Source organism: Sporisorium graminicola, chromosome SGRAM_4, assembly GCF_005498985.1.
Source record: "Sporisorium graminicola strain CBS 10092 chromosome SGRAM_4, whole genome shotgun sequence".
NCBI classification, from domain to species: domain Eukaryota; kingdom Fungi; phylum Basidiomycota; class Ustilaginomycetes; order Ustilaginales; family Ustilaginaceae; genus Sporisorium; species Sporisorium graminicola.
In genome coordinates, this window is record NC_043734.1 from 254,583 (window position 1) to 277,642 (window position 23,060).

The 23,060-nt window shown below is 56.4% G+C and overlaps 2 protein-coding genes across 2 annotated transcripts; one reads left to right on the plus strand and one right to left on the minus strand.

Annotated features, from left to right (window-relative positions):
- Positions 1 to 6,335: 6,335 nt before the first annotated feature.
- Positions 6,336 to 18,755, plus strand: EX895_004560 (uncharacterized protein; the record flags this gene model as incomplete). The annotated part of the gene is made up of 1 exon (XM_029885154.1): positions 6,336 to 18,755. One exon carries the CDS (start codon positions 6,336 to 6,338, stop codon positions 18,753 to 18,755), a length of 12,420 nt encoding a protein of 4,139 aa, XP_029738396.1.
- A 609-nt stretch (positions 18,756 to 19,364) lies between these two features.
- EX895_004561 (uncharacterized protein) lies at positions 19,365 to 22,232 on the minus strand (the record flags this gene model as incomplete). Its single annotated transcript, XM_029885155.1, has 2 exons — positions 19,365 to 22,137; positions 22,225 to 22,232. The coding sequence occupies 2 exons, from the start codon at positions 22,230 to 22,232 to the stop codon at positions 19,365 to 19,367; spliced, it is 2,781 nt and encodes a 926-aa protein (XP_029738397.1).
- Positions 22,233 to 23,060: the final 828 nt, after the last annotated feature.

The following is a 23,060-nucleotide window of genomic DNA, read 5'->3' on the forward strand; positions in this document are numbered from 1 at the left end:
GGTTTGAAGAGACGAGGTGGAAGCCGCCAGGGAGGATTCCTGGTGTGCCGCAAAGATTGGATCGAGGGAGAGGATTCGCGTTTCCGATGTCGTCGTGAAGGGAGGTTGATCAAAAAGTCGGGGGAGGAGAGTGTAAGTATTACGCTGAGCTACGATGGCCCACAAGATCAATGCCGTTCGATGAAGGAAAGGCGTCGAGCGATGCGGTGATGATTCGAACACGTCGGTGAGACAACGCTCGGGATGGACGAAGCAAAAGGTGGCGGTGTATATATCAGAGCGTAATCAAGGCGTGCTGGCAAATGCAGATGTGATGTTCGCGCCGAGGAGGAAGTCCGCAACCGAAGCCAGGAAGGAGTGGGCTAGAGGACGGGGTAGCGCAGTGCGGATAACCAAAATAGGCATTACTATGCCGAGGAGAGAGTCAAAGAGGCGATGGTATCAAGTAGAGGAAGAGGTGGCTGTCCGGCGTAGCGTAAGAGCAGAAAGAGCTCCGTCAAGATCAACCATCTAAGGACGCCGCTGCTTCGAAGCAGCGATTAGGAAGGACCCTTGTTTTGGCTAAGCAATACGCTCTGGAAAAACTGGCACTCGCAGCGTACGTAGCCAGGCCGAGCGAGAAGGTCACGTCTACACCCAGATTTTACGGATCGGCAGCTCTCGCTTCTGAAGGAGAGGGGCAGCCAGGCAGACAAGGCGAACTTGGCCAGACACTGAAGCTCAAGGCTTGCTGCCCCATCAGTGGAACTACATTCGCACTTTTGGGTCACAGCAAGCGCGCCCATCCCAATCCCTCGCCGCTCCGAGTTGGAGCTCTGCTACCTGCCGATCGAAAGAAGGAGGGATAGCTAATCCAAGAACTTGCATCACGGGGCGTTTGTGGAGCACATCACTGGGAGCTAGGGAACGAGCCCTACTAGTCGGGCCGAACAGGAGTGCAGTGAGCTAAGCGTAGTTGCCACCTGGCAAGCGGAGAAAACATTGACGACCAATCAGAACGATGCTATTGCCAACCACGTCGTGCACCGTTCGACACCCGGCCATCCTCGAGAGCGGAACAGCGAAGATCGATTGGCGAATGGCGGCTTGGTCTGTGAGCTGATGGAAAACGCCTAATGCAAAACGAAGCCCCTCTGGCGGAGTTGCAAAATCCAGGAATTTGGCAAGCAGCGATGGAAGCGCTTCTTTGGTCCCGTCTGCTCCTCTGCACCTGTCATGAAACGAAAAATGACATGACGGTGCAGCAAGAGGCAGAAGCTCAAGGAGCCAATGACGATCAGCGGGGTAGCAGACGCAGAGCGCTGACACAACAAAAAGAACCATCGACGCTTCGTTTGCGTGATTTTGCTGCCTTGCATCCATCCCGAGCGGCAATCATGTGGAGGTGAAATGCCGAAACCGCGTATCTTGCTCCTCGCCGCCTTGAGAAACATTTTTGAAACGCTTCTGGTACGCCATAGACGGGCACGGACTGCTTCTGTCTGTCTACGACATCGGTCAGGCGAGGAGCGAGGGGTTGGCCCATGGAAGGGCATGATGGAGACGAAAGCAGCGGTCTCGCGTCGAGCCATGGAGAACTGGCGTCGTTGCTTGGAAATAGCTCGATTCTGATTGGTCCGCCAAGTCAACTCTTCTCTCCTCGTTTTCATGCACAGCATTGTTCGTGCCAGAGGATTGACCACGGCTTCGACGTCGACCAGGCTAGGGTTGCAGTGCATCGCGGACCAGGAATCGCACAGATTCAACCTGGGTGTGACGACCGCACATGTGGTTTCACCTTGCAAGCCACTCTGGGAGGGGAACTCGTAGAAAGCGGATTTGGGACAGGCGGGTTGGTGACAAGCTAAGCAAGCTCGCCAACAACAATGTCGGCGCGATTGCAGTTGGGGAGAGCATGATCCTACCTGCGGTGACACCGTAGTCCACCACTCTGAGCTCTGAACGATCTTGATCAAGGCTCAGATGGGGCCACTGCCTCGCGAGACCATCGGAGATCCGAGGGCATTCGTCAACGTCATTCACCTCCGCAAATGAATTGGCGGCCGATGCGCTTGCTTGCGTCTCGGGCAACCCACTCTTGATTAGGTAGCCCAGTAAGGCGCTGCGGCGTGGCACCAGAGGAAGCTCGTTGATGTCGGCACGGTCTCCTTCGCGGTCATGCAATCAGACTGTCGCCCAACGGAATTCGCATCGGCAACTCGGAATCGTAGGCAACTTGGCATCTAGGCTCTTCCTTCATCGAACTTTATCGAGCTGGGTATTGGGGAAAAGGTCGGAACTTACCACGGCAGAAGTCGCAGCGAGCACACTCATTGCGGATTGCTCACTCGAGCTTGGTCGGAGATCGAGTGCGGCGGTGGGATGTGTAAGCCGTCGGCTGAAGTTTAGACGAGGGCCGGGGATGCCAAGGTTCCTGGGTCAACAAGAGACGGCTATTGTCATGCAACGGCAATCGTGCTCGTCTGGGGCTCGGTTAATCGAACTATAGAAAAGAGTGAGGAAGCAAGAACATCGACGTCAGTGGTTTGCTTGTGTAACAGCAAAGTTCAGGTCGCAAACGGCATCTACAACAGCACTCGAAAACCCAAGGCTGGACACGTTCGCGGCAGGTGCACAGCAATTCGTCCTCGCTCCGAGCATGAAGCTTGATAGATCATGCCAGCGACTAGTCGGACTTGCCGCTCTAGGATTCAGCTGGCAATGCCAAGAAAAGGCTCGTCTCGAAGCGGTATCGTCAAGCGGTCCAGCACATCATTGCCGAATGAGACACCGTGCAGGGAATAGCGAAACCACTCGACAGACCTGTCCATGCCGGTCAGCAAAGAGGAGCAAAGGCGTCTTGGAGATCTGCACTCGTGTGTCCTCGGCCATCAGCAGGATCACCAGCGTCGAACGAAATAAGCGGCCCTAGCAGCTCGATGTTTGGGTGCCTGTGCGTGGGTGGTGTTGATATCACGATTGCACCAACTCCAAGATCGAGTTCGAGGGCGATTATGGTTGTTCGAGCTTCGTAGCCCATTCCGTCCTCATCGACGACAAGCTTCGTGGAGGCTGCTGGGTGTCGAGGTTCGACCTGGCGCTCTGTGCTAGGTGCCACGAGTCTTTGCTCGTCATTTCGGCTTAATGTTGACACTTACGCTTCAAGATCACTGTCCGTGTGAGGGAGCGGGCAGAGGGTTACAAGATATCCAGAGGATATGAGATGGTAGTGCTGGAAGAAAGGGGCAGTCATGGACAACGGGAGAGATGGAAAAACCGGAGCTTGTTTTGTACCAGAGGGCGATCACCTCACAGTGCTCGACGCAGAGAGACAGACAGAGTGCAAGGAGCAACATTAACGTGGTTGAGCGACAGTGCGGAAGCGGTCGGGTCAAAGCCGACCGAAGCTTGCAGCGCTTTCTTCCAACGTCCCCCTTGCTTCTTTCTGCTGACGACAAGAAGAATCCGAGATGCAATGCAAAAGCCTCTGTTCTTGTGCCTCCGTTCATGCATGGAAGAAAATTTTCCAGCTCAGCAAAGATCGCTAATCTGATAAAAAAACTTTTCTCCCACTTTTCAGGTTAGCCTTGCGGTCTCTTCCCCGCTCCCGCATGAGGTAGTCCTCGGCTCGCACCTTTGCTGTCTTCGGGCGCCGCTATTGCCGACAAGAGACGATACGATGCTCCTACTCGCTCGCCACTTGCGGTGTGGTGGGGAGAGAGAAAGGCTTCGGGTGGAAGATGGGTGTCGCGATCACGCAGCCAATCGGAGCAAGCGACGCAAGCTTGGGTTCCGAGTCGCTGCTGAGACGGAAGGCATGTGTACTCACCAAGGCATGTGTACTCACTCTACCAAGCGCCACTTGTGCTAGACGTTGTGCACAGGACAAGCAAGCACGAGGTTCGGCTGCAAAGCCTTATAGCAATATGTCTGCTCCACGAGGAGGTCGACCCCTTCGTTAAGAGTCAAACTTTGAACTGCAAACAACTCGGCTGTGTGGCATCCGAAACCGAGGAAATCACGCCAACCACTCCGAGCCGCCAACGCTCAACACACGCACAAAGACGCAAAGGTGGGAAATAGCAAAGCGAAAGACGATCGTGGTCCGCAAGAAAGCGGACTAGCGTGCATGTTCGTCTTGCGCTGTGCAAAATGCACAAGCGAGTTTCAGCTTGGGCAACCTTGAGCCAATGAGGGCGTCGGTTAGATGCAGCCAAGACTTTCCCTTTCAAACTTTTCATAGGGCGGCCCAGGTTTGCAGGTTTGTCAATTTGCTGTCCAAGTGATGTAATATTGGCCTGTCGCTGTCGCTGTCGCCCTTCGCACTCTGGAACGGATAAGATCACGTCTTTTTGTGCCTTGTTCTCTCATCTGATAAAAATTGACCTTGGAGGTGACACAGTTGGTCACGTTACCTGGTTTTGCTTCGTGCAACACCATGCTTGCCGAGTCCTGCTCACAGCAACTGCAGTGCACGGCTGCGCTATGCCGATGCGGCGCGCTCCCCACCTCCACCGGCCTTCTTCACCCTTTCCTCTTCGGCCGATACGCCGTCTTTGCAGCCCATCTAAGCAGCCCATCTAAGCACCCCGAAATGGCAGAAGTAGAAAGAAACAAGGTTTCGAATCAAAAAGGCGTTCGACCACATGTGTAGAATCGATCAGCGTCGCCGTCCGAACTTTGTTGTCTCATGCGCTCCGCACCCAATCAACGCCCGCCAGCGGCAGTTCGGAGTGGTTGTACCGCCAAGCTCGAGGGCTGAACACAGCAGTCTGTGCTTCTTGGTGGTTGCGACATGGCTGCACTCGATCTGATCTTTTTGTCGTGGATGTAGTCAGTGCGCCCGTCGCAAGAACCTCGTATGCAACCGAAGCGGCTTGCCGAATATGGTTGGAGTGTCCATGCCGTGTCAACGTGATTGGTCCGAGCGAGGCTGCCGGTTCTTTCCGACAACGTGGGCAAGCGTGCGCTCTCGGCTCGGCGGGTGCATGTTGTACAAACAGAGAGAGAGAGCGAGAAAGACGAAGATCGAAACTAATGACGAGACATGACTGCGGCATCGAGTTATCTGATAATTTTTTTTCTCATGCCCCTCATGCCTTCGATGCGACTTCGATGAACTTGACCTTCCCCAGCAACTCGAGTCTCCGTTGCTTGAAAACGGAGCCTCGGTGCACGTTGCATCGGCCGCTCTCTTGGCACAACCGTCTTCTCTTGTCTTCTCTGTCTTGTTGCGCTGGAATGACACACAGCTCGCACCACATCATGTCACGTCTTTACACGCGATCTCCTCATTTCAAAGCTGCCTTGAGCCGGTGAGAACCGCTCCGGTCTTGGCGGCGGTCTTTTCCCGAAACTTGTAAACCACCGAGTCATGCCCATAGGGTCACACAGGTGACGGTCGGGCCGAAACATCCTTTGCCACTAAAACCTCTCTTGTGTGAGCAGCTCGGAGCGATCCGAGAGAGAGAGAGTCACACCGTCCGTCGTCCTTAGGTGATGCTAGCCATGAGCGCTCTCTCAAGATCGGAGACTGAAAAGAGGGCAGGCAGTTCCAGAAGAAGGCGGCAGCGAACTAGCAACCGCTTTTCTGGGTGCGTCTTGCTTCCTCCACTTGTTTAGCATGAAACTCTCGTAAAAAAAAGACTCCGCCGTGCTTTCAGCCAAGCATGGCAGCAGAGCACGGCACCGTCGATCGGCTCTTTCTTGCTCCTCTGAGACAAGAGAAAAAAAAAGTAAGGGTCTGTCTGCTTGGTTGGGACCGGCTTGTCTTTCTTCGCAGTGCGGCGTTGAAAGTCGAAGAGTTCATGTCCTTCGTGCTTTCGGCTTGACTCCGATGGCGAATCGATTGAAAGTTGGGATTTCTCCTGCCGAGAAGATATGTGACGTGAGAGCAGAGTGTCCGAGCATGAGACGAATTGCAGTTGATGCTCCTTGTGCAGCAGCTGCTAAGCAAGGTTGAGCTGAAACGGTCAAGAGATCGCTTCGCATTTCTTCCCATTGACGATCTGTTGTTTCGCTTCGCTTTTCTCGCCTTCCTCATCACCACCTTGTTGTCATACATAGGCGCGGCTCCGGACGTTTGCAGTCTCAAGCGGCTTTCCTTCTTGCACCTCAAGCAGCTCACATTTCTCGGCGCCATCATCTTCGAGCATTCCTTTTACTCGCGCCTTCTTCCTCCGACATAGACAACAAGACAGATACAAGGTATGTGCTCGCCTCCTTACTCAACTCTGCTCGCTTCACGTCCAAGAACGCTAACATCTGTCTGCTACCTTGCTTAGCCCTGCTGTCCTGTATCCTCTAGGCAGACCACATCCGCTGTATCTTTGACTCTCGATCGATCACTTGCAAGCATGTCGGCCTCCCAGAACGCACACGCTCCTTTCCCAGACGTCACTGGTCTTCGTACGTCCGGCCCCGGCTTTTCTCGTGTCGGCTCGCAATGCAAGCATTTGCGCGTACAGGAGGCGCTTCCTTTTGATGCTCAAGCCATCTCGCGCTTCTCCAACCAGGACCTCAGCCTCGCCGTGCTCTCCGTCTGGTCCGTCATCCTGTTCCACTATGGCTCTCACGAAGCAACCAACGTTGAGGTGCTCCACACATCACAGTCCGGCGACGAGACCATCGTTGAGCTCGACTTTGCAGAGCAGCGCGAGCTCGACCACTTTGCTCCATCACAGCTCTCCAACTTCATCGGAAAGGCTAGGCAGCGCCAAGTCAAGGCCGAGATTCTCGATCACGGCTACGCTGCTTTCTACCAGCCCGCCGGCCGCGATGCTCCCTCAAGCCACTTTGAACAACTTCAGCTGCAATCAAGACCTCAAGTCTCGCTCGCCCTCTCCTACCATCTGTCGCATGCCGGCCATCTGGTCCTCGAGATGAAAGCAGCGCCTGCTGTTCATTCGCAGCAATCGGCTCAGCTGCAGTTGCGTCAGCTCGCCGCTCTTCTTCAATCGTACAACACCGACACTGAGCAGCATGCCTTGTCTGTCGAGCGCTTCGATTGGAAGCTTCGAGCCTCGGACAATCCAAAGTATCAACACCTTCCCGATCCAGATCATCTCCATGACCGAGATGCAGACCGCCTCGAGACCGAGTTTGAGTACTTTGCCCACTCCTCTCCCTCTGCGCTAGCGCTCGATTTTCGCTTCGATCTCAAAGACCGAAAGTCCACCAAATGGACCTACGCCGAGATGAACGACCGTGCCGAAAAGGTTAAGCAGCTTCTTTGGAGCCACGGCATCGGCTCGGCTAGCTCGGATCCAGAATCGGATCACATTGTCGCTCTCTATCTCGAAAAGAGCCCCGAGACCTACCTGTCCTTCATCGGCGTGCTCAAAGCTGGCGCCGCTTGGTGCCCCATCGACACCGACTGGCCGGCTTCGCGTCGACAGGCACTACTCGCCAAGTCGAATGCCAAGGTCGTCTTGACCCACGACGACAAGATCTCTGAGCAACTTCAACAAGATCTGCAAAGTCAGGACGTAAAAAGCAAAGGTGGCATGAAGGCCATTCGTCTCGATCGACTTGACGACGAACTGCAACAAGTCGAAACGCCTCCTCCGGCAAGGGGCTCTCGCTCAATACAGCAGCTGGCATACATGATTTGGACATCAGGTACCACCGGTCTTCCCAAGGGTGTCGGCATTCAGCATCTCGCCATCATTCAGGCTATGCGTGCCCTTCGCCTCTACATTCCTTATGGCAAGGACAAGATCGGCACAGACCAGATCCGCTATCTCCAATACTCTGCCTACAATTTCGACCTCTCCATCATGGACTGCTTCTACACTTGGGGCCTCGGTGGCACCATCTGCTCGTGTCCACGCGGCGTGCTCCTCCAAGATCTCGTCGAGGTTGGCAACAGCATCCAACCTACACACACGCTCTTGACGCCTGCCGTCATGGCCATGACTGAGCGTCATCGTGTGCCCAGTCTCAAGGTCGTCATCTCCGGCGGTGAAAAGCTCAGTCAGGTCGTCGCCGACGAATGGAGCAAGGATTGCTGCCTTCTCAATCTCTATGGCCCCGCTGAGGCCACCCTCATTGCCATGAACCGTCGCGTACCCTTCGGCGATCGAGTCAAGGCGCCCAACATTGGAGTCGCCCTTCCCACCGTGTCGTGCCACGCTCTGGACAAGTACGATCGCGTCGTCATCAAGGGAGCTGTCGGTGAGCTCGTCCTTGGAGGCCCGCAGCTTGCCCGCGGCTATGTTGGTGACCCGGTCAAGACTGCCGACAAGTTCTTCCCGCATCCTCAGCTCGGCAGGGTCTACCGCACTGGCGATCTCGTCCGCCAGCTCGACAATCAGGAATTCGAGTATCTCGGCCGCATCGACGATCAAGTCAAGATCAACGGTATCCGTATTGAGCTTCTCGAGATCAACGCTGCCATCAAGAACAGCCACGACAGGATCAAGGACTCCGAGACCATGGCGTTCCCCAAGAAGGACAACGAGAGCGAACAGCAGATCATCAACTTTTCTGCTCTGCCTGGCGGCGAACCGGGACAGCTGCTCAGGACCGATGATGAGGCCGTTGCCGTAGTTCGCGAGCTGCAAAGCCATGCCAAACAGAATTTGCCATCCTACATGGTTCCCAACCTCTTTGTCATCCTCTCGCACTTCCCACGCACATCGAGTGCCAAGATCGATCGAGTCGCCCTCAAAAATGTTCTTGCCCATTTTGACCAGCTTGACTGGGAAAACAAGCTGGCCAACGAAGGGGATGATGATGTCGTTGATGCGGCCACAGCCGAGGTAGAAACTTGCCTGAGAAAATGGCTCGCCAAGCTGTGCAATGTCGACGCAAGCAAGATTGGCCGCAAGACGCCTTTCACCAGCGTGGGCCTCGACTCAATCCGGGCAATGACGTTCTCGCAACGCGTCTCGAAAGAGGGGTACTCGGTCTCTGTGCTCGATGTGGCCCGCTTCCCAACCCTCAAAGCGCTCAGTGAGCATCTTCAAAGCTCGCAGCAAGGGTCGGAAGAGCGGGTCAAGCAGGCCACCAGCTTTCTTGCCGAGTGGGATGCCGCATTCCGCCCATCTGTATCGTCGTGGTTGCAGCAGAGCAAGGAGGATACCACTGAAGCAGAGATTCAGTCCATCTTGCCATGCACACCCTTACAGGAAGGTATGCTGGCCGAGTCTCAGCGCGACGGCTCGAGCTATCGCATTCAGCGTCAGTATCAGCTGCCAGCCGATTGCGATGAGGAGCGTCTTTCGCAGGCCTTGATCAAGACCGTCGCCCTCTTAGACAGTCTACGCACGTCCTTCGCTGATGTGGGTTCTCTTGACCTGGACGCACAGAAGCGCGAATGGCCGTTCCAGCCCCACTTCCTGCAAGTAGTGTGGAAATCTTTCACTCCTCAGATCAAGCAGCTACAGATCAAAGAGGGCGACGATGCTGAGCGCGTCATTCTCTCTACTGCAGGTTCGCAACTTGCTCTCGATCCTTTCGGCTCGACTCCGCCGGTAGGTTTTCTGTTGGTCAAGCAAGGATCTCAGAGGTCTTTGGTCGTCGTGGCCCACCACAGCACGTACGATGCTCGATCGCTTGGAATCTTTGAAGACCATGTTGAGGCCTTCTACGAGGGTCAAACTCCGCCTCCTGCATTGCAGTTCTCATCCGCTCTCGCTCAGATCCTCCCTATCGATCAACACGAGGCCCGTCGACACTTCGATGTCTGGGACAAGGCGTTGTCTTCTTACCCAAAGGGAGAAGCCGCCTCTTTTCCTACTCTGTTTCTGACCAAGCCATCGGGTGCCGGCGTAGAACAAGCCAGCTTGCATCAGTCGCGATACGTGGATGCAGGAGTGCAGTGGACTCAAGTCGAGGCCGTGTGCCGCCAACTTGGTGTCTCTGCTCGTCCTGTCGTGCAGACGGCGTGGGCCATAGTGCTGGCTGCGTACACCGAGTCACAGCATCTGATCCTCGGTGACTCGGTCTCGGGCCGAACACTGTCTGCCGAGCTTGACCAGGTGTACGGCCCTGTCTTGTCTACAGTGCCCGTACCGTTTGTGTTGCGTCCGGCGCAAAAGGTCGGGCACCTCATCAAGGAGGTGGACGCCTTCCACACGTCCATCATGGAAGCACAGCACACAGACCTGGCAGCGATCCGACGGATGCTTCAAGTGCCACCTGGAGAGCACCTCTTCCACTCTGTATTTGTTCTTGAGCCCGCTCCTCAGGAACCCGAGGAACCTGCATCCATGCACTTCCGCTTGAACAAGCTCGCAGACCTTGGCGTGGCCACCGAGCACGTTTTGGGTGTCGAGGTGCTGCCCGCTTCGAATGGATCGGTCAAGCTCGGCTTGAGCTGGCAGAAGAGCGTCATTGGTGAATCCTTCGGGAGGCTTATGCTTGAGCAGTTCAACCGCAGCCTCTCGGCACTGTGTTCTTCATTGGACGGTGATGTCGGGTCGTTCCTGTACCACGGCTCTCCGCTGGAAGACCAGAGCTTGCCTCTGTATTCAGTGACCATATTGAACGCCCAAGAAGAGCGTACATCAGCAAGGTTCGAGGGAGTGGCAGGCTCGCTGAATGAACAAGCCATCTCGGAGAACAGGTGCGCAGTCGAAATTTATCAAGACCTGGCTGACTCTCCGTCGGCTCGCAAGCCAACCGCAACGCTGTCCTATGAAGGTTTGCAGCGGGCAAGCGATGGTGTGGCAAGCCTCCTCCGATCGCTTCCTCGCAACTCGGTCATTGGCGTCTCCTTGGAGCGTAGTCTGGACAGCTACATTGCCCCGCTGGCAATTCTGAAGGCTGGTCATGCGTATCTGCCACTGGACGCGACGCTGCCGATCGATCGTAAGAACGAGCTGATCAAAGACAGCGGTGCCGTGCTCCTTATTTCATCGAGCAAAGATGTCGACTTTAGCAGCTTGGCAGACGTGAAGAAGCTCGATGTCGAATCGAGCGAGTTCCGCTATGCTGCCAAGGGAACCTCTTCTGACGCTACCAGCGTCGTAAAGGTTCGTCCCGACGACGTGGCTTTCATCATCTACACCTCGGGCTCCACGGGCAAACCAAAGGGTTGCTTGCTGAGCCAGGCGAACCTGGCTGCCGCCATCGAAGGCTTCCACTCTTCCTATGAGAAGGAGGCGCCGGGTTCGTTTGAGGCTCCTGCACGCTTCCTGGCCCGTTCCGCCGAGGCTTTCGATGTCCACCTGCTGGAGATTTTCCTCTCGCTGCGCGTCGGTGCGACCATTGTCACAGGTCCTCGTGCCCTCATTCACGACGACATTGCCAAGACCATCTTCACACTCGAGGTGACGCACGCTTGCGTGGTACCGTCCCTCTTCTTTAGTAGAGGCGAGCGAATCAAGCCTAGTGCAGTTCCGTCGCTGCGAGTGCTGATCATCGGCGGTGAAGCTCTCACGCAGGATCTCTGCCAGATCTGGGGCAGCTCGGGAGAAGAGAGGCCCGTCGTTCTCAATGCCTATGGACCAAGCGAGGCTACCATTGGCAATTCGGTCGCTCGAGTCCGCAAAGACTCTCGGCCTAGCAATATTGGCAAGCCCTTCCCCGGCACGCAGTACCTGGTGCTCAAAGATGTCGATGGAGAGCGTGTGCCGACCCTGCGAGGAGAGCCAGGCGAGCTGTGCATCGGGGGTTTGCAGGTCGCAAATGGGTACTTGAACCGTCCCGACTCTTCGTCATTTATCGAGTATCAAGGTCGACGCGTGTACTGCACCGGAGACGTGGTTCGTCTGCACCCGAGCGATGAAGTCGAATATCTCGGTCGTATGGACGGCTCACAGGTCAAAGTAAGAGGCGCTCGTCTCGAGCTTGGAGAGGTGGACGCCGCGCTCTCCACCTCTCTGAAAGAAGATCTTGGAGCGATCGGTGCTGCTGTCACGATTCATACGGATCACCCCAAGGTCGAAGGACCCGCGCGGCTGGTGTCGTTCTTTGCACCAGACAGCGCCCGGACAAAGAAAGAGCACAGCCTCGATCCTACTTCGCTGCTGCTGAACGCACCCGACGCTCTCAACCAAGCGACTGAGCTGAGGAGACGCGTGCGTGCTCGTCTGCCACAGTACATGGTTCCTTCGCTGGTCCTTCCGCTCACGTATCTTCCCATCTCTGCCCTGTCGGGCAAAGCGGACCGACGTCTGCTGAAAAATCTCTACCAGGCGGTTGATGCGAGTCAACTTTCTTCGTTTACAACATCCAGAAACGCTCAGCAGAGAGACCTGACCGAAAGCGAGCAAGCCGTTGCCGATATCGTGCGCGGATCCATCCGTCTTGCTTCGGATGTCAAGATCACTCACGACCTGGATCTCATCATGGCCGGGCTGGACAGCTTGAGTGTCGTCACGCTGGCGAGCAAGCTGCGGAAGCATGGATATGATGCTTCTGTCTCGTCCATCATGAATGAACCGACCATCGAGGCTATTTCTCGTCAGCGTAGCAACAAGGGTGCTTCCAATGGTCGCTGTGATGCAGACTGGGAGCAAAAGGTGGCAGAGCTCACTGATAAGGTCAGGGCGCTGCCGCAGTTCAGCCACACTGCCATCCAGACTGCGCTGCCATGCGTGCCCATCCAGACTGCTTTGGTATCCCAGGCTCTTGCAGACGAGAGCGGTGTTCCTCCCTACATCACTACGATCACTATCCATCTGTCCAGCAGCGAGTACTCTGTCGAGCAGATTCGCGATGCTTGGATGACCACGCTGTCGAGGCACGAGATCTACCGTACTGTCTTTGCCGACGTCGATCGCGGGCTCGTTCAAGTGGTGCTGTCTGCGGACGCTTTGGTGAAGAACTGGTCTACTGGGTCCGAAGCTGTACCTACGGCGGAGAAGCTAGCGGACTATCATGCTCGTGCAGCGAAGGACATTGTCGCTAACATCGGCACTGTGCCTGCTCTGCGACTTAGGTTGTGGAAAGGAGAGGGAACTGCACCTTCTCTTACTCTCACCTGCTCCCATGCCATCTACGACGGTGACTCGATTCGCATGCTTCTCAAGGAGGCTTCGGAGCGACTTTCTTCTAAGTCGCACGATGCGCCTGCTTTGCCTTTCCAGGCTGCGACTCGCTCCATTGTTGGTGAGGCAAAGGAGGAGGAGGCCAAGCAGTTCTGGACCGAGACGCTGGCAGACTTTTCGCTCACTGAAGTGCCCAACTTGACGGGTGTGCGGCCAGAGCATCAGAAGAGTCGCAGCGAAGAGCTTACAGTCACCTCGCGCATTCCTTTCGCTCAATTGGAAAAGGCTGCTCGTGCTTGCAAGGTGACAGTGCAGTCGGTCTTGGTGGCTACATTTGCTCATCTGCTGGGTCTTTACGTCGGTGAGAGCGAAGTCACGCTGGGTCTCGTTCTGTCTGGCCGAAGCATCCCGGTTGACGGCGTCGAGTCGATCCACGGGCCTTGCGTCACGACAGTGCCGCTGCGTTTGACCGAAACACGATCCGGTGCTTATGCGGACCTCTGCAGGCAAGCTCTTCAGGCGGTGAACGGTATCTTGCCGCATCAGCATGTCTCGTTGCCGCAGCTGATGCGTTGGCTCGGTCTCTCGAGAGCGCCTTTCGAGGCCCTGTTCTCGTACCTGGGACAGACGGAACCGTCACACGGGCAAGATCTGTTTTCGGAGGGAGACACTCAGATGGCAAGGGACTATCCTTTGGCGCTCGAGGTCAGTGCTGTCGGCGACGCGGTCCAAATGCACCTCGCATTTGACACTCGGTCGCTCCCTGTCGGGCAGGCCCAGCTGATGCTGGCTCAGTATGACGACGTCCTTGCTGTGATGACTGGGTCGAAGCAAGGCGAGTCAGTCGATGAAGGGACTTTGTCGATCCTCAACAAGGACTGCTATGTGCCGACTAGCCATAGAGAGACGATCGTGGCTCGGTTCGCGGAGCATGTGCGAAATGACCCGGGCGCTCCGGCCGTGGCATTCGCGTCGTCAATGCAGGAGGCGCCGAAGGTGACCTCGTATGCCGAGCTGGACTCGCTGAGCACCAACATTGCTCTGCATCTTGTCGGCCTGACTGGTCCTTTCGTCGGAGTTCATCTGAACAAGGAAGGACCCGAACTGTATGCTACCATCTTAGGTATCTGGAAGGCAGGGAAGGCGTATCTGCCGCTGGATCCTACTTTGCCAGCAGAGCGATTGTCGTACATGATCCAGTCTGTCGGGGACTGCCCGGTCGTGGCGAGTCAGTCGACCAAGGAGAATCTGTCGAGCTTTGGATGCGAAGTGCTTGATCTGGCGGAGCTTGTTGAGGCACCTGCTATTCGACGAGAACTTCCGCCGCACAGCCTTGATGCACCTTGCTACCTGCTCTTCACGTCGGGTTCAACGGGCAAGCCAAAAGCGGTGCAGATCAATCAGCGCGCTCTGGCTGGTGCTCTGTATTCGTGGGAGAGGATGCTTCCGTTCTCGCGCAAGTCTCGGTTCTTGCAGCTTGCTTCCATTGGATTCGACGTGTGCCTGATCGAGATGTGCATGCCCCTGTCGCTCGGATTCTCGATTGGCACTGCACCGAAGCAGGAACTGCTCGAAGACCTGACGCTCTCGATCAAGCATCTAGGCATCACGATTGCTGACCTTCCTGCGGCCCTTGCTGGCACGGTACATCCCGAGGACGTGCAGCTCGAGTGGCTTATGAGCGGCGGCGATGTGATCGACTCTCGCGTTGTCGACGAATGGAATCAGGCTCAGCGTCTCCTGATCAACGCGTGGGGTCCGACAGAGGCCACGATTGGTAATACGCTGGGTCAGGTCAAAACGGGCGCCACGCGGAACGCAATCGGACGTGTGTACCCTGCGTCGTCGATGTTTGTGCTGGAGGAGGGCTCGACTCGTGTCTTGCCCTCCGGTGCTATTGGCGAGCTGGCGGTGGGCGGGCCGCAGCTGGCTGACTGCTACTATGGTCGTGAGGAGCTGACTGCCGAAAAGTTTGTCTACATGGAGGATGGCACTCGAGTTTATCGTACCGGTGATCTTGGTCGATTCTTGCACGACGAGACGGTCGAGTGTCTCGGTCGCATCGGATCGGATCGCCAGGTCAAGGTCAACGGGCAGCGCATGGAGCTTGACGAAGTATCGGCTGTCTTGTCGATTCAGTCTGGTGTCCACGATGCCGATGTGCAGTACCTCAAGCCCCCGTCGATGGGTACCAAACAGCTCGTAGCGTTCATCGCTGCTGCTGACTCCCGATCCAACCAGGGCGAGTTGGCCGTTCGTCAGGACGATCAGGCTATCGAGCTGTGCGTCCGACTCGAGCAGGAGGCTGCCAAGCGTCTCGCGGCTTACATGGTGCCTACGCACTGGATCGTTATGACGCGTGGTCTTCCGTTGACACATAACAACAAGGTTGATCACAAGGCGCTGGCGGCTGCCTATGCTAGTTGGGACGGCTCGCTGCTGCGCGAAATCGGGGCGAAGCGGGAGGGTGCGGTCGAGGGGCAGGCGTGGACTGAGGAGGAGGAAGAGCTGCGCAGATGCGTGGCAGGGTTCTGCGATGTGCCCGAGGATCAGATCGCGAGGAATACGTCGTTCCATCGTCTGGGGATTGATTCGATTTCGGCTATTCGGTTGGTCAAGGAGATTCGTAAAGCCGGATTCGACTTTACGGTGGCCGACATGCTTAGCACGCCGAACATTGCTGCTCTTGCGGAGAAGCGTGGTCGAAAAGCAACTGGTGTTGCTGAGGAGCAGCAGCCAAAGGATGGTCTGAGGGAGTGGGTGGAGCAGATCGGACCTGTGGCCGAGAAGGAGGGCTGGAAGTGGTCTGCTACTGACTCGATCGAGTCGATCTTGCCGTGCACGCCGTTGCAGTCTGGTATGATTGCGCAGTCGCTTGCTTCGTCTGGCAAACTTTACTTCCATCATCACGCTTTCGAAGTCAAGGGAGTATCGTCTCAGCACGTCATCACGGCTTGGGAAAAGCTGGTCCAGCGCCTCGACATTCTAAGGACTACGTTCCACCCCGTGGACGGCAAGCATTCTTGGGCACAGGCGGTTCATGCTCAGGTCGAGCCTCGCATCTTGGAGCATGCCGGTACCTTCCAGAGTCGTGCTTTGGGTACAACTGAGGGACAGCTGGTGTTTGATGACGAGCAGGTATTCCGCCGTACGCCATATGCGCTTCATTTGTGGTCCCAACCAGGTGGGCTTGTTGTCGTGCTTAGCATTCACCATGCTTTGTATGATGGTAGCTCACTCCCGCAGATGTTGGAGGACTTTGGTGTGTTGATTGGCGGTGGCGTGGAGAAGGATGGATTGACGGAGCGACTGCCATTCTGGAAGCTGGTGCCGTCTCTGTTGTCGCAGGACGAAGATGTCCAGCATTGGGTTGGTGCTCTCGGTGGGTTCCAGCCGGTGCTGCTTGCCGAACGCTCGCCCGAGCATCAAGGCGTGGCTGTGCTTGTTGAAAGGCAGCTGGCGCTGACTTCGCACGAGCTAGAGACTCGTTGTCGTGCGGCGGGTGTGGCACCGCAGGTGCTGTGCAATCTTGCGTTCGGAAAGCTGCTAGCGGTCGAGAGCGGGACTCGGGATGTATGCTTCGGGCAGCTCTTTGGGCTGTTGGACTTGGTGCCGGAGGGGGACACTGCTGTTGGGCCAGCGTTCAACACGGTTGCTACTCGAATCAGGTTCGGAGAGCTTGGGGAGTCTGTCAGCAGCGTTGCGGCCGCGCTTCAGGCGGAAAATGACGCCGGTAGGCCTCACCGACGGGCTGCTCTTCGGGACGTGCAGGCCAAGCTCGGTCGTGGACAGCTATTCGATGCGCTCTTTGACTACCAGAGGGCGTACGACGAGGCTGGCGATCCCAAGTTGAAGCCGATCGAAATGGCTGACGACGTCAGCGAACGGGCGCAGTACACTCTCAATGTCGCATTTGTACAGGGCCCGGAGCGGATGTCGATTGTTGCGAAGGCGGATGGTGGACGCTATGGCGAGCAAGCAGTTGCAGGTTTGGTGGATCGACTCGAGGCGTTGGTGCTGCAGCTTTCAGAGCACCTCGAGGAGCCGATCTCAAATTTGCCAAGCGTGTTCGGCGGGACACTCTTCCCGCAGCACCTTGCGGAAACCTCAACCGCCGTCAACGGGTCGCCCACCTCCAACGGTGCTTCGCAACAGTCTGTCGGTACCGAGAAACCTCTCAGCGACGACGGGCGCAAGCTGGCCTGTATCATCAGCAAGGTCGCAGGGGTCGATGAGGCGGAGTTGCATGGCAACACACGTTTGTCGCTGCTTGGCCTCGATTCGATCTCGGCTATCCGCATCGCGTCGCAGGCGAGAAAGGCTGGGATTCAGCTGCGCATGGGAGAGATTGTTGCGGGCGAGACAATCGATGGAATTCTCAAGGGTCGAGCTGCAGCTGATGGTGGCAAGGTCAACGGTCACGTCAATGGCGCAAACGGTCACGCTAATGGTCATGCTAAAGGTGCATCGAAGGTGGTACCTGAGCTGGCGAGGCAAGTTGCAGCTGGTCTTGGTGTCGGAATGGAGCAGATCGAGCGTGTGCTTCCTATCCTGGCCGGGCAAAAGCGGTGGCTCGCTACGTGGGCGCGGTCGCAGGGAGGAGGCGGATTCAGCTTTGCGTACCGCCTCTCTGACGCCCAGGTGGACAGAGTCAAGGAGACGTGGCGTAAGCTACGACAGCTGCAGCCGATTTTGCGCACTGCGTTCTTACTCGGAGAGGACGGTAGTGCCGCACAGGTCGTTCTCAAGCCCGAGTCCGTTCTGGCTGCTTCAGGCTTTGAAGAGGTGCCAGTGGAACGAGGGGCTGCGGAGGAGGCGGCCAAAGAGGTGATTAGGCGACGTGCGGTCGACGGATGGCCGGATCTGTCGAGACCTCCGGTGCAGCTGACTCTTGCGGGAGACGTCGTGGTATTTTCGCTGCACCATGTGCTTTACGATGCGTTCTCGATCGAGATGCTCGTGCAAGACTTTGGCGAGCTGTACAGCGGTGGGGATCTGGTCAGCTCCAGCGAGTGGGTGGAGGCCGTCGAGCATGTTGCAGAGAATCAGCTGTCGAGGAGAAGCGATGCGCAGCAGTATTGGTCTCGGGCACTCGAGAAGGGCAGTAGCGGTGTACTTGCGAAGCGAGCAGGTGACGGTAGCGACGATGAAGCGTTCCATCTCGAGCGGAACGCGATTTCCGTCGACGCGAACTTGGATGTCAAGATCCGTCGAGCAGGTCTGACGTTGCCTGCGATCGTGGTTGCAGCTTGGTCGACTGTTCTCTCCGAGCGCATGGCTGCATCTGCGTCCGCTTCACCGGTGTTTGGCCTGTACCAGCTCGGTAGATCGGCGTCGTTCGAGGCGATCGAAAAGGTGTCCGGTCCGCTGCTTAACTGTTTGCCTCTGCAGGTGCGCGGTGGCTCGATGGCGGAGAGAGCGAAGGAGGCGGTAAGGGAGCTGAAGACGAGGGGGAAGTTCGAGCAGACGGACTTGGTGGACGCGCATCGCTGGGGTGGACTTGCGACGGAGGAGGCGTGCTACAACACGTTTGTGAATATTCTCATCGGAGGCGAGAAAGGTGAGGAGGGAAAGGCGCGACTGCAGGCGCTGGATCTCGGGCATCCGCTCGAGTACGCAACAGCAAAGCAAGACCAGAATGGTCTGCGTGCAAAAGCGCAAGTGGTATCTGAACACCCAGCCATCTGGCAACCCGACGTCAATCTAGATGTCGTTCTCCGGAACGATGGAGTAGATGTGGCGATCAAAGCCAAGACCAGTGTTGTTGGTGCGGATGAGCTGCCACGCGTGGTGCAGAGGCTCGTCGGCCTGGTTCAAGAGTCGATCGCTCAGCTGTAGCGAGGCACAGGAGGAGTGGATTGGTGCACTGTATACAATAGATTGCTTTAGAAGTTTGAATGTTACGATTCCGAGAGCGACGTGACTGCAGTGTATGGCTTGAATGAGTCTGTTCTGTGAGTGCTACAAGATAGGATAGAGAGGTGGCCAAACGTGGTTCAACAAGCTTTTGAGCGGCGGTTCGTCGGTGTCAAAGATCTCGGTGCCTAGTATTGTGGCCTGGCTGCAAGCTGAAGTACAGAGGCTTGTCCAGACTAGTCGTCTCGTCAAGGCCGACACAGGCACCTTGTGCGCTCATTCAAGGACTTCACCAGAAAGCACAGTACTGTACAGCACAATGCTCCCAGTCCGTTTCGCGACAGCTGGCGCGACGCAGTCCTTTCACAAAGCCGAGAGGACTCATCGAGATTGATCACCCCGCGCCGCGTGTGCTCATGGTCTAAGAAAAAAAAAGTGGTCCACCGCCTGTGGTGCTTCTCGTCTCAATTACGAGTCTAACTTAGTCATACTCATACTCATAGACGGAGAACTTTGTCCACACACTGCACCCCGCATGACTCTCTACAACATCTGTCCTACCGTCTGAATTCATCTCTACTGTGCCATCATTCAAAAGTGCGACAAATTTGGCTGCTCACTCTCGCGAATCCCCTTGCCGAAATCCGAGGTAGGCTGGAAAGGTTTGATGGACGAGCCTCCGAATCCTGTTGGTTGCGGTTGGAGCTGCGACTGCTGACCCGAACCGAACGCGTTCGTGGTGCTGCCACTAGACCCGTTGAATCCACCACTTGCGCCACCAAGGCTGTTGTACGGCGTGCCACTCTGCCCCTGCTGCTGCTGCGACTGCGTGACGCCGGGCGTGGAGCCGAAAGCAGAATTGAACGCACGCAAGGCACCGTGGTTCGAGCTGGGCGGCAGCCCAGACGTGGTCGATGCCGATGCGCCAAAGGCACCGTTTCCCGTAGCATTGCTGTTCAACGCTCCCAACCCCGTGAACTGCTGCTGCTGCTGTAGGGGCGGGCTCGCAACACGCGCAAACGGATTGCCCGTCATTTGAGGCGCCACTCCTCCCGAATTGCCACCAGCTGCAGCACCACTACCGAACTGCGGATTGCTCGCAAGACTAGCGCCAAACGACGATTCTGGCTTAAACGGTCGAATGCTGCTTCCACCAAATCCGGTCGGCTGCGGTTGCAGCGCTTGCGTCTGTGGCTGTTGTGGCTGGCCACTGCCAACGAACGACAAAGCCCCAAACTGTGACGTTAGATCGTTCGCGGGCTGCTGGCCTGTGGGCGTCGACACGGCGCCACTGGGAGTGCTATGGCCAAACCCGGAGTTGGCATTGTTGGTGGTGCTACTAGAGTTGTTTTGGTTCGAGAAAGCGAATTCAGACGCAACACTACCAATGAGGCCGGTCTTCTGAGGTGCGAGTAGCCCGCTTCCGGCCGCACCACTTTGCTGCTGCTGGTGCTGATTGCTAGCATTCTTGCCAGTCGGGTCAGTCCCATCCCAGGCATTGGCGCCGAGGCTGTAATGTCCACCGTCGGGTGCGCCAAACGCACTCATTGCGAGCTGGTTGAGCGAAGGTCCCTTGGGCGCGGGAGGCGAGGCGGGAGGCGGCGTAGACCCCGGTGGCGGAGCAAAAGGGTTACGAGAGCCAGTCTTTTGCGGCAGAAGGGGCTTGGCCGGGCTCGAGGTTGCAGGAGGCTGGGAAGGGTTGCTCTGCTGCCCATTGCTTTGCGACTGGAAGGCCGAGTTGAAAGACGAGAGAGCAGACGACTGCTGCTGGTTCGGTAGTTGGCCGAGCGCGCTTGATGAAGCTTGTTGCCCAGGAACTTGGGGCTGAGAGGGCGTGGCAGTATGCTGGGGCTGCAAACCGTGGAAGGGCTGGTTCTGTTGTTGCTGTTGTTGTTGATGTTGTTGCGGTTGCTGTTGTGTCGATTGCTGCTGCTGCTGCTGCTGCTGCTGACTGAACATGCTCGACTGACCGTCAAAAGCGCCAAATGGTCCTCCGAAGCCGGTAGGCTGGGGCATGATCGATTGCCGGAACGGATTGAAACCAGTAGCTTGCGGCTGAATGAACCCAGTCATCTGCGGTTGCATACCTCCAAAGCCCGCCATCTGTTGATGCATCGGCATTTGCATTCCCGTCTGTTGCTGAGCCATGAATGGATTGTAGCCGGTCATTTGGGGCTGCAGCGCACCCAGACCAGTCATTCCCATGCCCGTACTCCCGAAGCCTTGGCCGTTCATGGCCATCATACCCGTTGGCTGAGCTTGCAAGAAGAAGCTCTGCTCGGCCGGTACGTTGGAGAAGATATTTTGAGCTCCATTATTGTCGATGCTGGCGAAGAAGTCTTGCAAGTCCTGATTCGAGGTTGGGGGCTTGACTTTTCGTTCAGGCTTGTCAGGCTCCTGAATGGTGATGCTCTTTTTTGACTCGCTCTTGGGCACGCCGTTCGAGGTGGTGGACGTGGGTCGAGCGGTGGACGCAGCTGGAGTACCGTCTGCGATGCGCTTGTTCTCCTTGTACTCTTGACGGTTCTGTTCGAAATTGGGGTCTTTCAGGTATTCTTCAAGTGCGCCAGCAAGCGAGACGGGAGCATGCTTGAGCGAAGGGATGGCGAGATTAAGGCTGTGAGAAGCCTTTTTGGCGCTATTGAGGAAAGCCACGACGTTTTCAGTCTGACGGCAAAAGCGGCGATAGAGCTCCAAGGCGCGTTCAGCGTCGGATTTCGCCATCTCAAAGTAGTGCTCGAGGATGTTGATGACGCCTTCGTTGGTGGCAGTGTAGATAGCGAGAAGATCCTTGAGGGTCATGCGGAAGGCGGACATGATGAGGTCGTCGTTGAGGTCGTCGAGGAAGAAGGAACATTGCATGAGGACGCTGGCCACTTTTTGGGTGGCAGAGACTTCGCGCAACAACCCTTTCTCAACGGAAAGCTTGCGCAGGCGGTTGCTGTTGCTGGCACCGTTGGAGTGAGCGCGAGAACGGTCGGAAGAACGAATGACGTCGTGCTTGAGCTCGCGATAGGCACGGACGCGCTCGTCGAGGTATTGGGCGTAGACGGAAAGCGTCTGCGGAGCAGAGTAGCCGGACCAGCTGTTGTTGAAGACGTTGCGGAGACGAATGTTGCCGATGTCAGAGGAGAGGTGGCTGAGGACGTTGTCGACTTCGCCATTTCTGATCATGGTATGAAGGATGACGAGCGATTTGAGCACGACGGTGGCATTTGGCTCGCGTAGACGGTTGCCGAGAGCTCTGCACACATCTTGAAGGGAGCCATCAGTAGCAAAGGTGGTGGCAATGATTGGGTCGATGTACTTGGGCTTGATGCCACCGGACTTTGGCTTGGTGGCGCCTTTGATCACCTTGTCGTAGCTGTGGAGCGCATGAATGAAGAAGAAGTCAGGCGGATGATCAGCATTTCAAGCAAATCTGCGGTTTCGAGATGGCAGCCGAACTTACCTTGACATGGGGAAAGTAAGGTGCTGCCGCGGACGGCGTGTTTCAGCTTTGGATCCAGTGCTTCTTGTGAGTGTCTGCAACAAAGTTGGTCAAATACTTAAGGTGCTGCAATCGGATGCGGCAGCTCCAAGCTGGTTTCCCGATATGTGCGGATGGAATGTCGATGCGAAGAATATGCCCCGTGACTTGAAGAGTGATAGAAGCGTGTATCGACCGAACGCAATCCCAAAGATCAAGGACAGGTAAGTCGGGCCCTAGGTAGCAAGATGATCGAGTGGGAGGGAGGGAGAAAGGAGAGAGGAGAAAGCGTCAGCAGCTAGAGAGTGAGCTTGTGGAGAGTTGATTCCCACAGGCAGTCTAACGCCGGCTGGCTTGCCTTGCTTTGTTTCCAGGCCACACAGTCACGGTCTGTCTCTTTCTCTGCTTGGTCGCCTTGTCTCTTCGAAAGTCGCGACAAGTTGCATTTTGAAACCGTTTGCCGTCCCAAATTACCGCTTGCTTCGTGATCCGTGCACTCCCCACTCAAGCCTTCCGGCTCACAGCAATCTCCCCAGTCACATCCACTTGTGGTCACAAGGGACCTAATTGGCCTCTATGGAATAGCTTGCTCACTATCCGAGGCCTTCCGATCAAACACGGAAGGTCTCTTGCTGGTCGTCAATTGAACGGGACAAGACTCAGCTTCTTCTTCAGCACAATGGAATTTCGAGCAATTTCGTCATAGAGCTGCGAAATGTGCTTGACAGCTGTGGAGGCTTGTAGACGGATAACGGCACACAGCACACGGGGCTGCGCACCTTGTTGGATATGGCTCGAAGTTTGTCACCGTGTCGGGT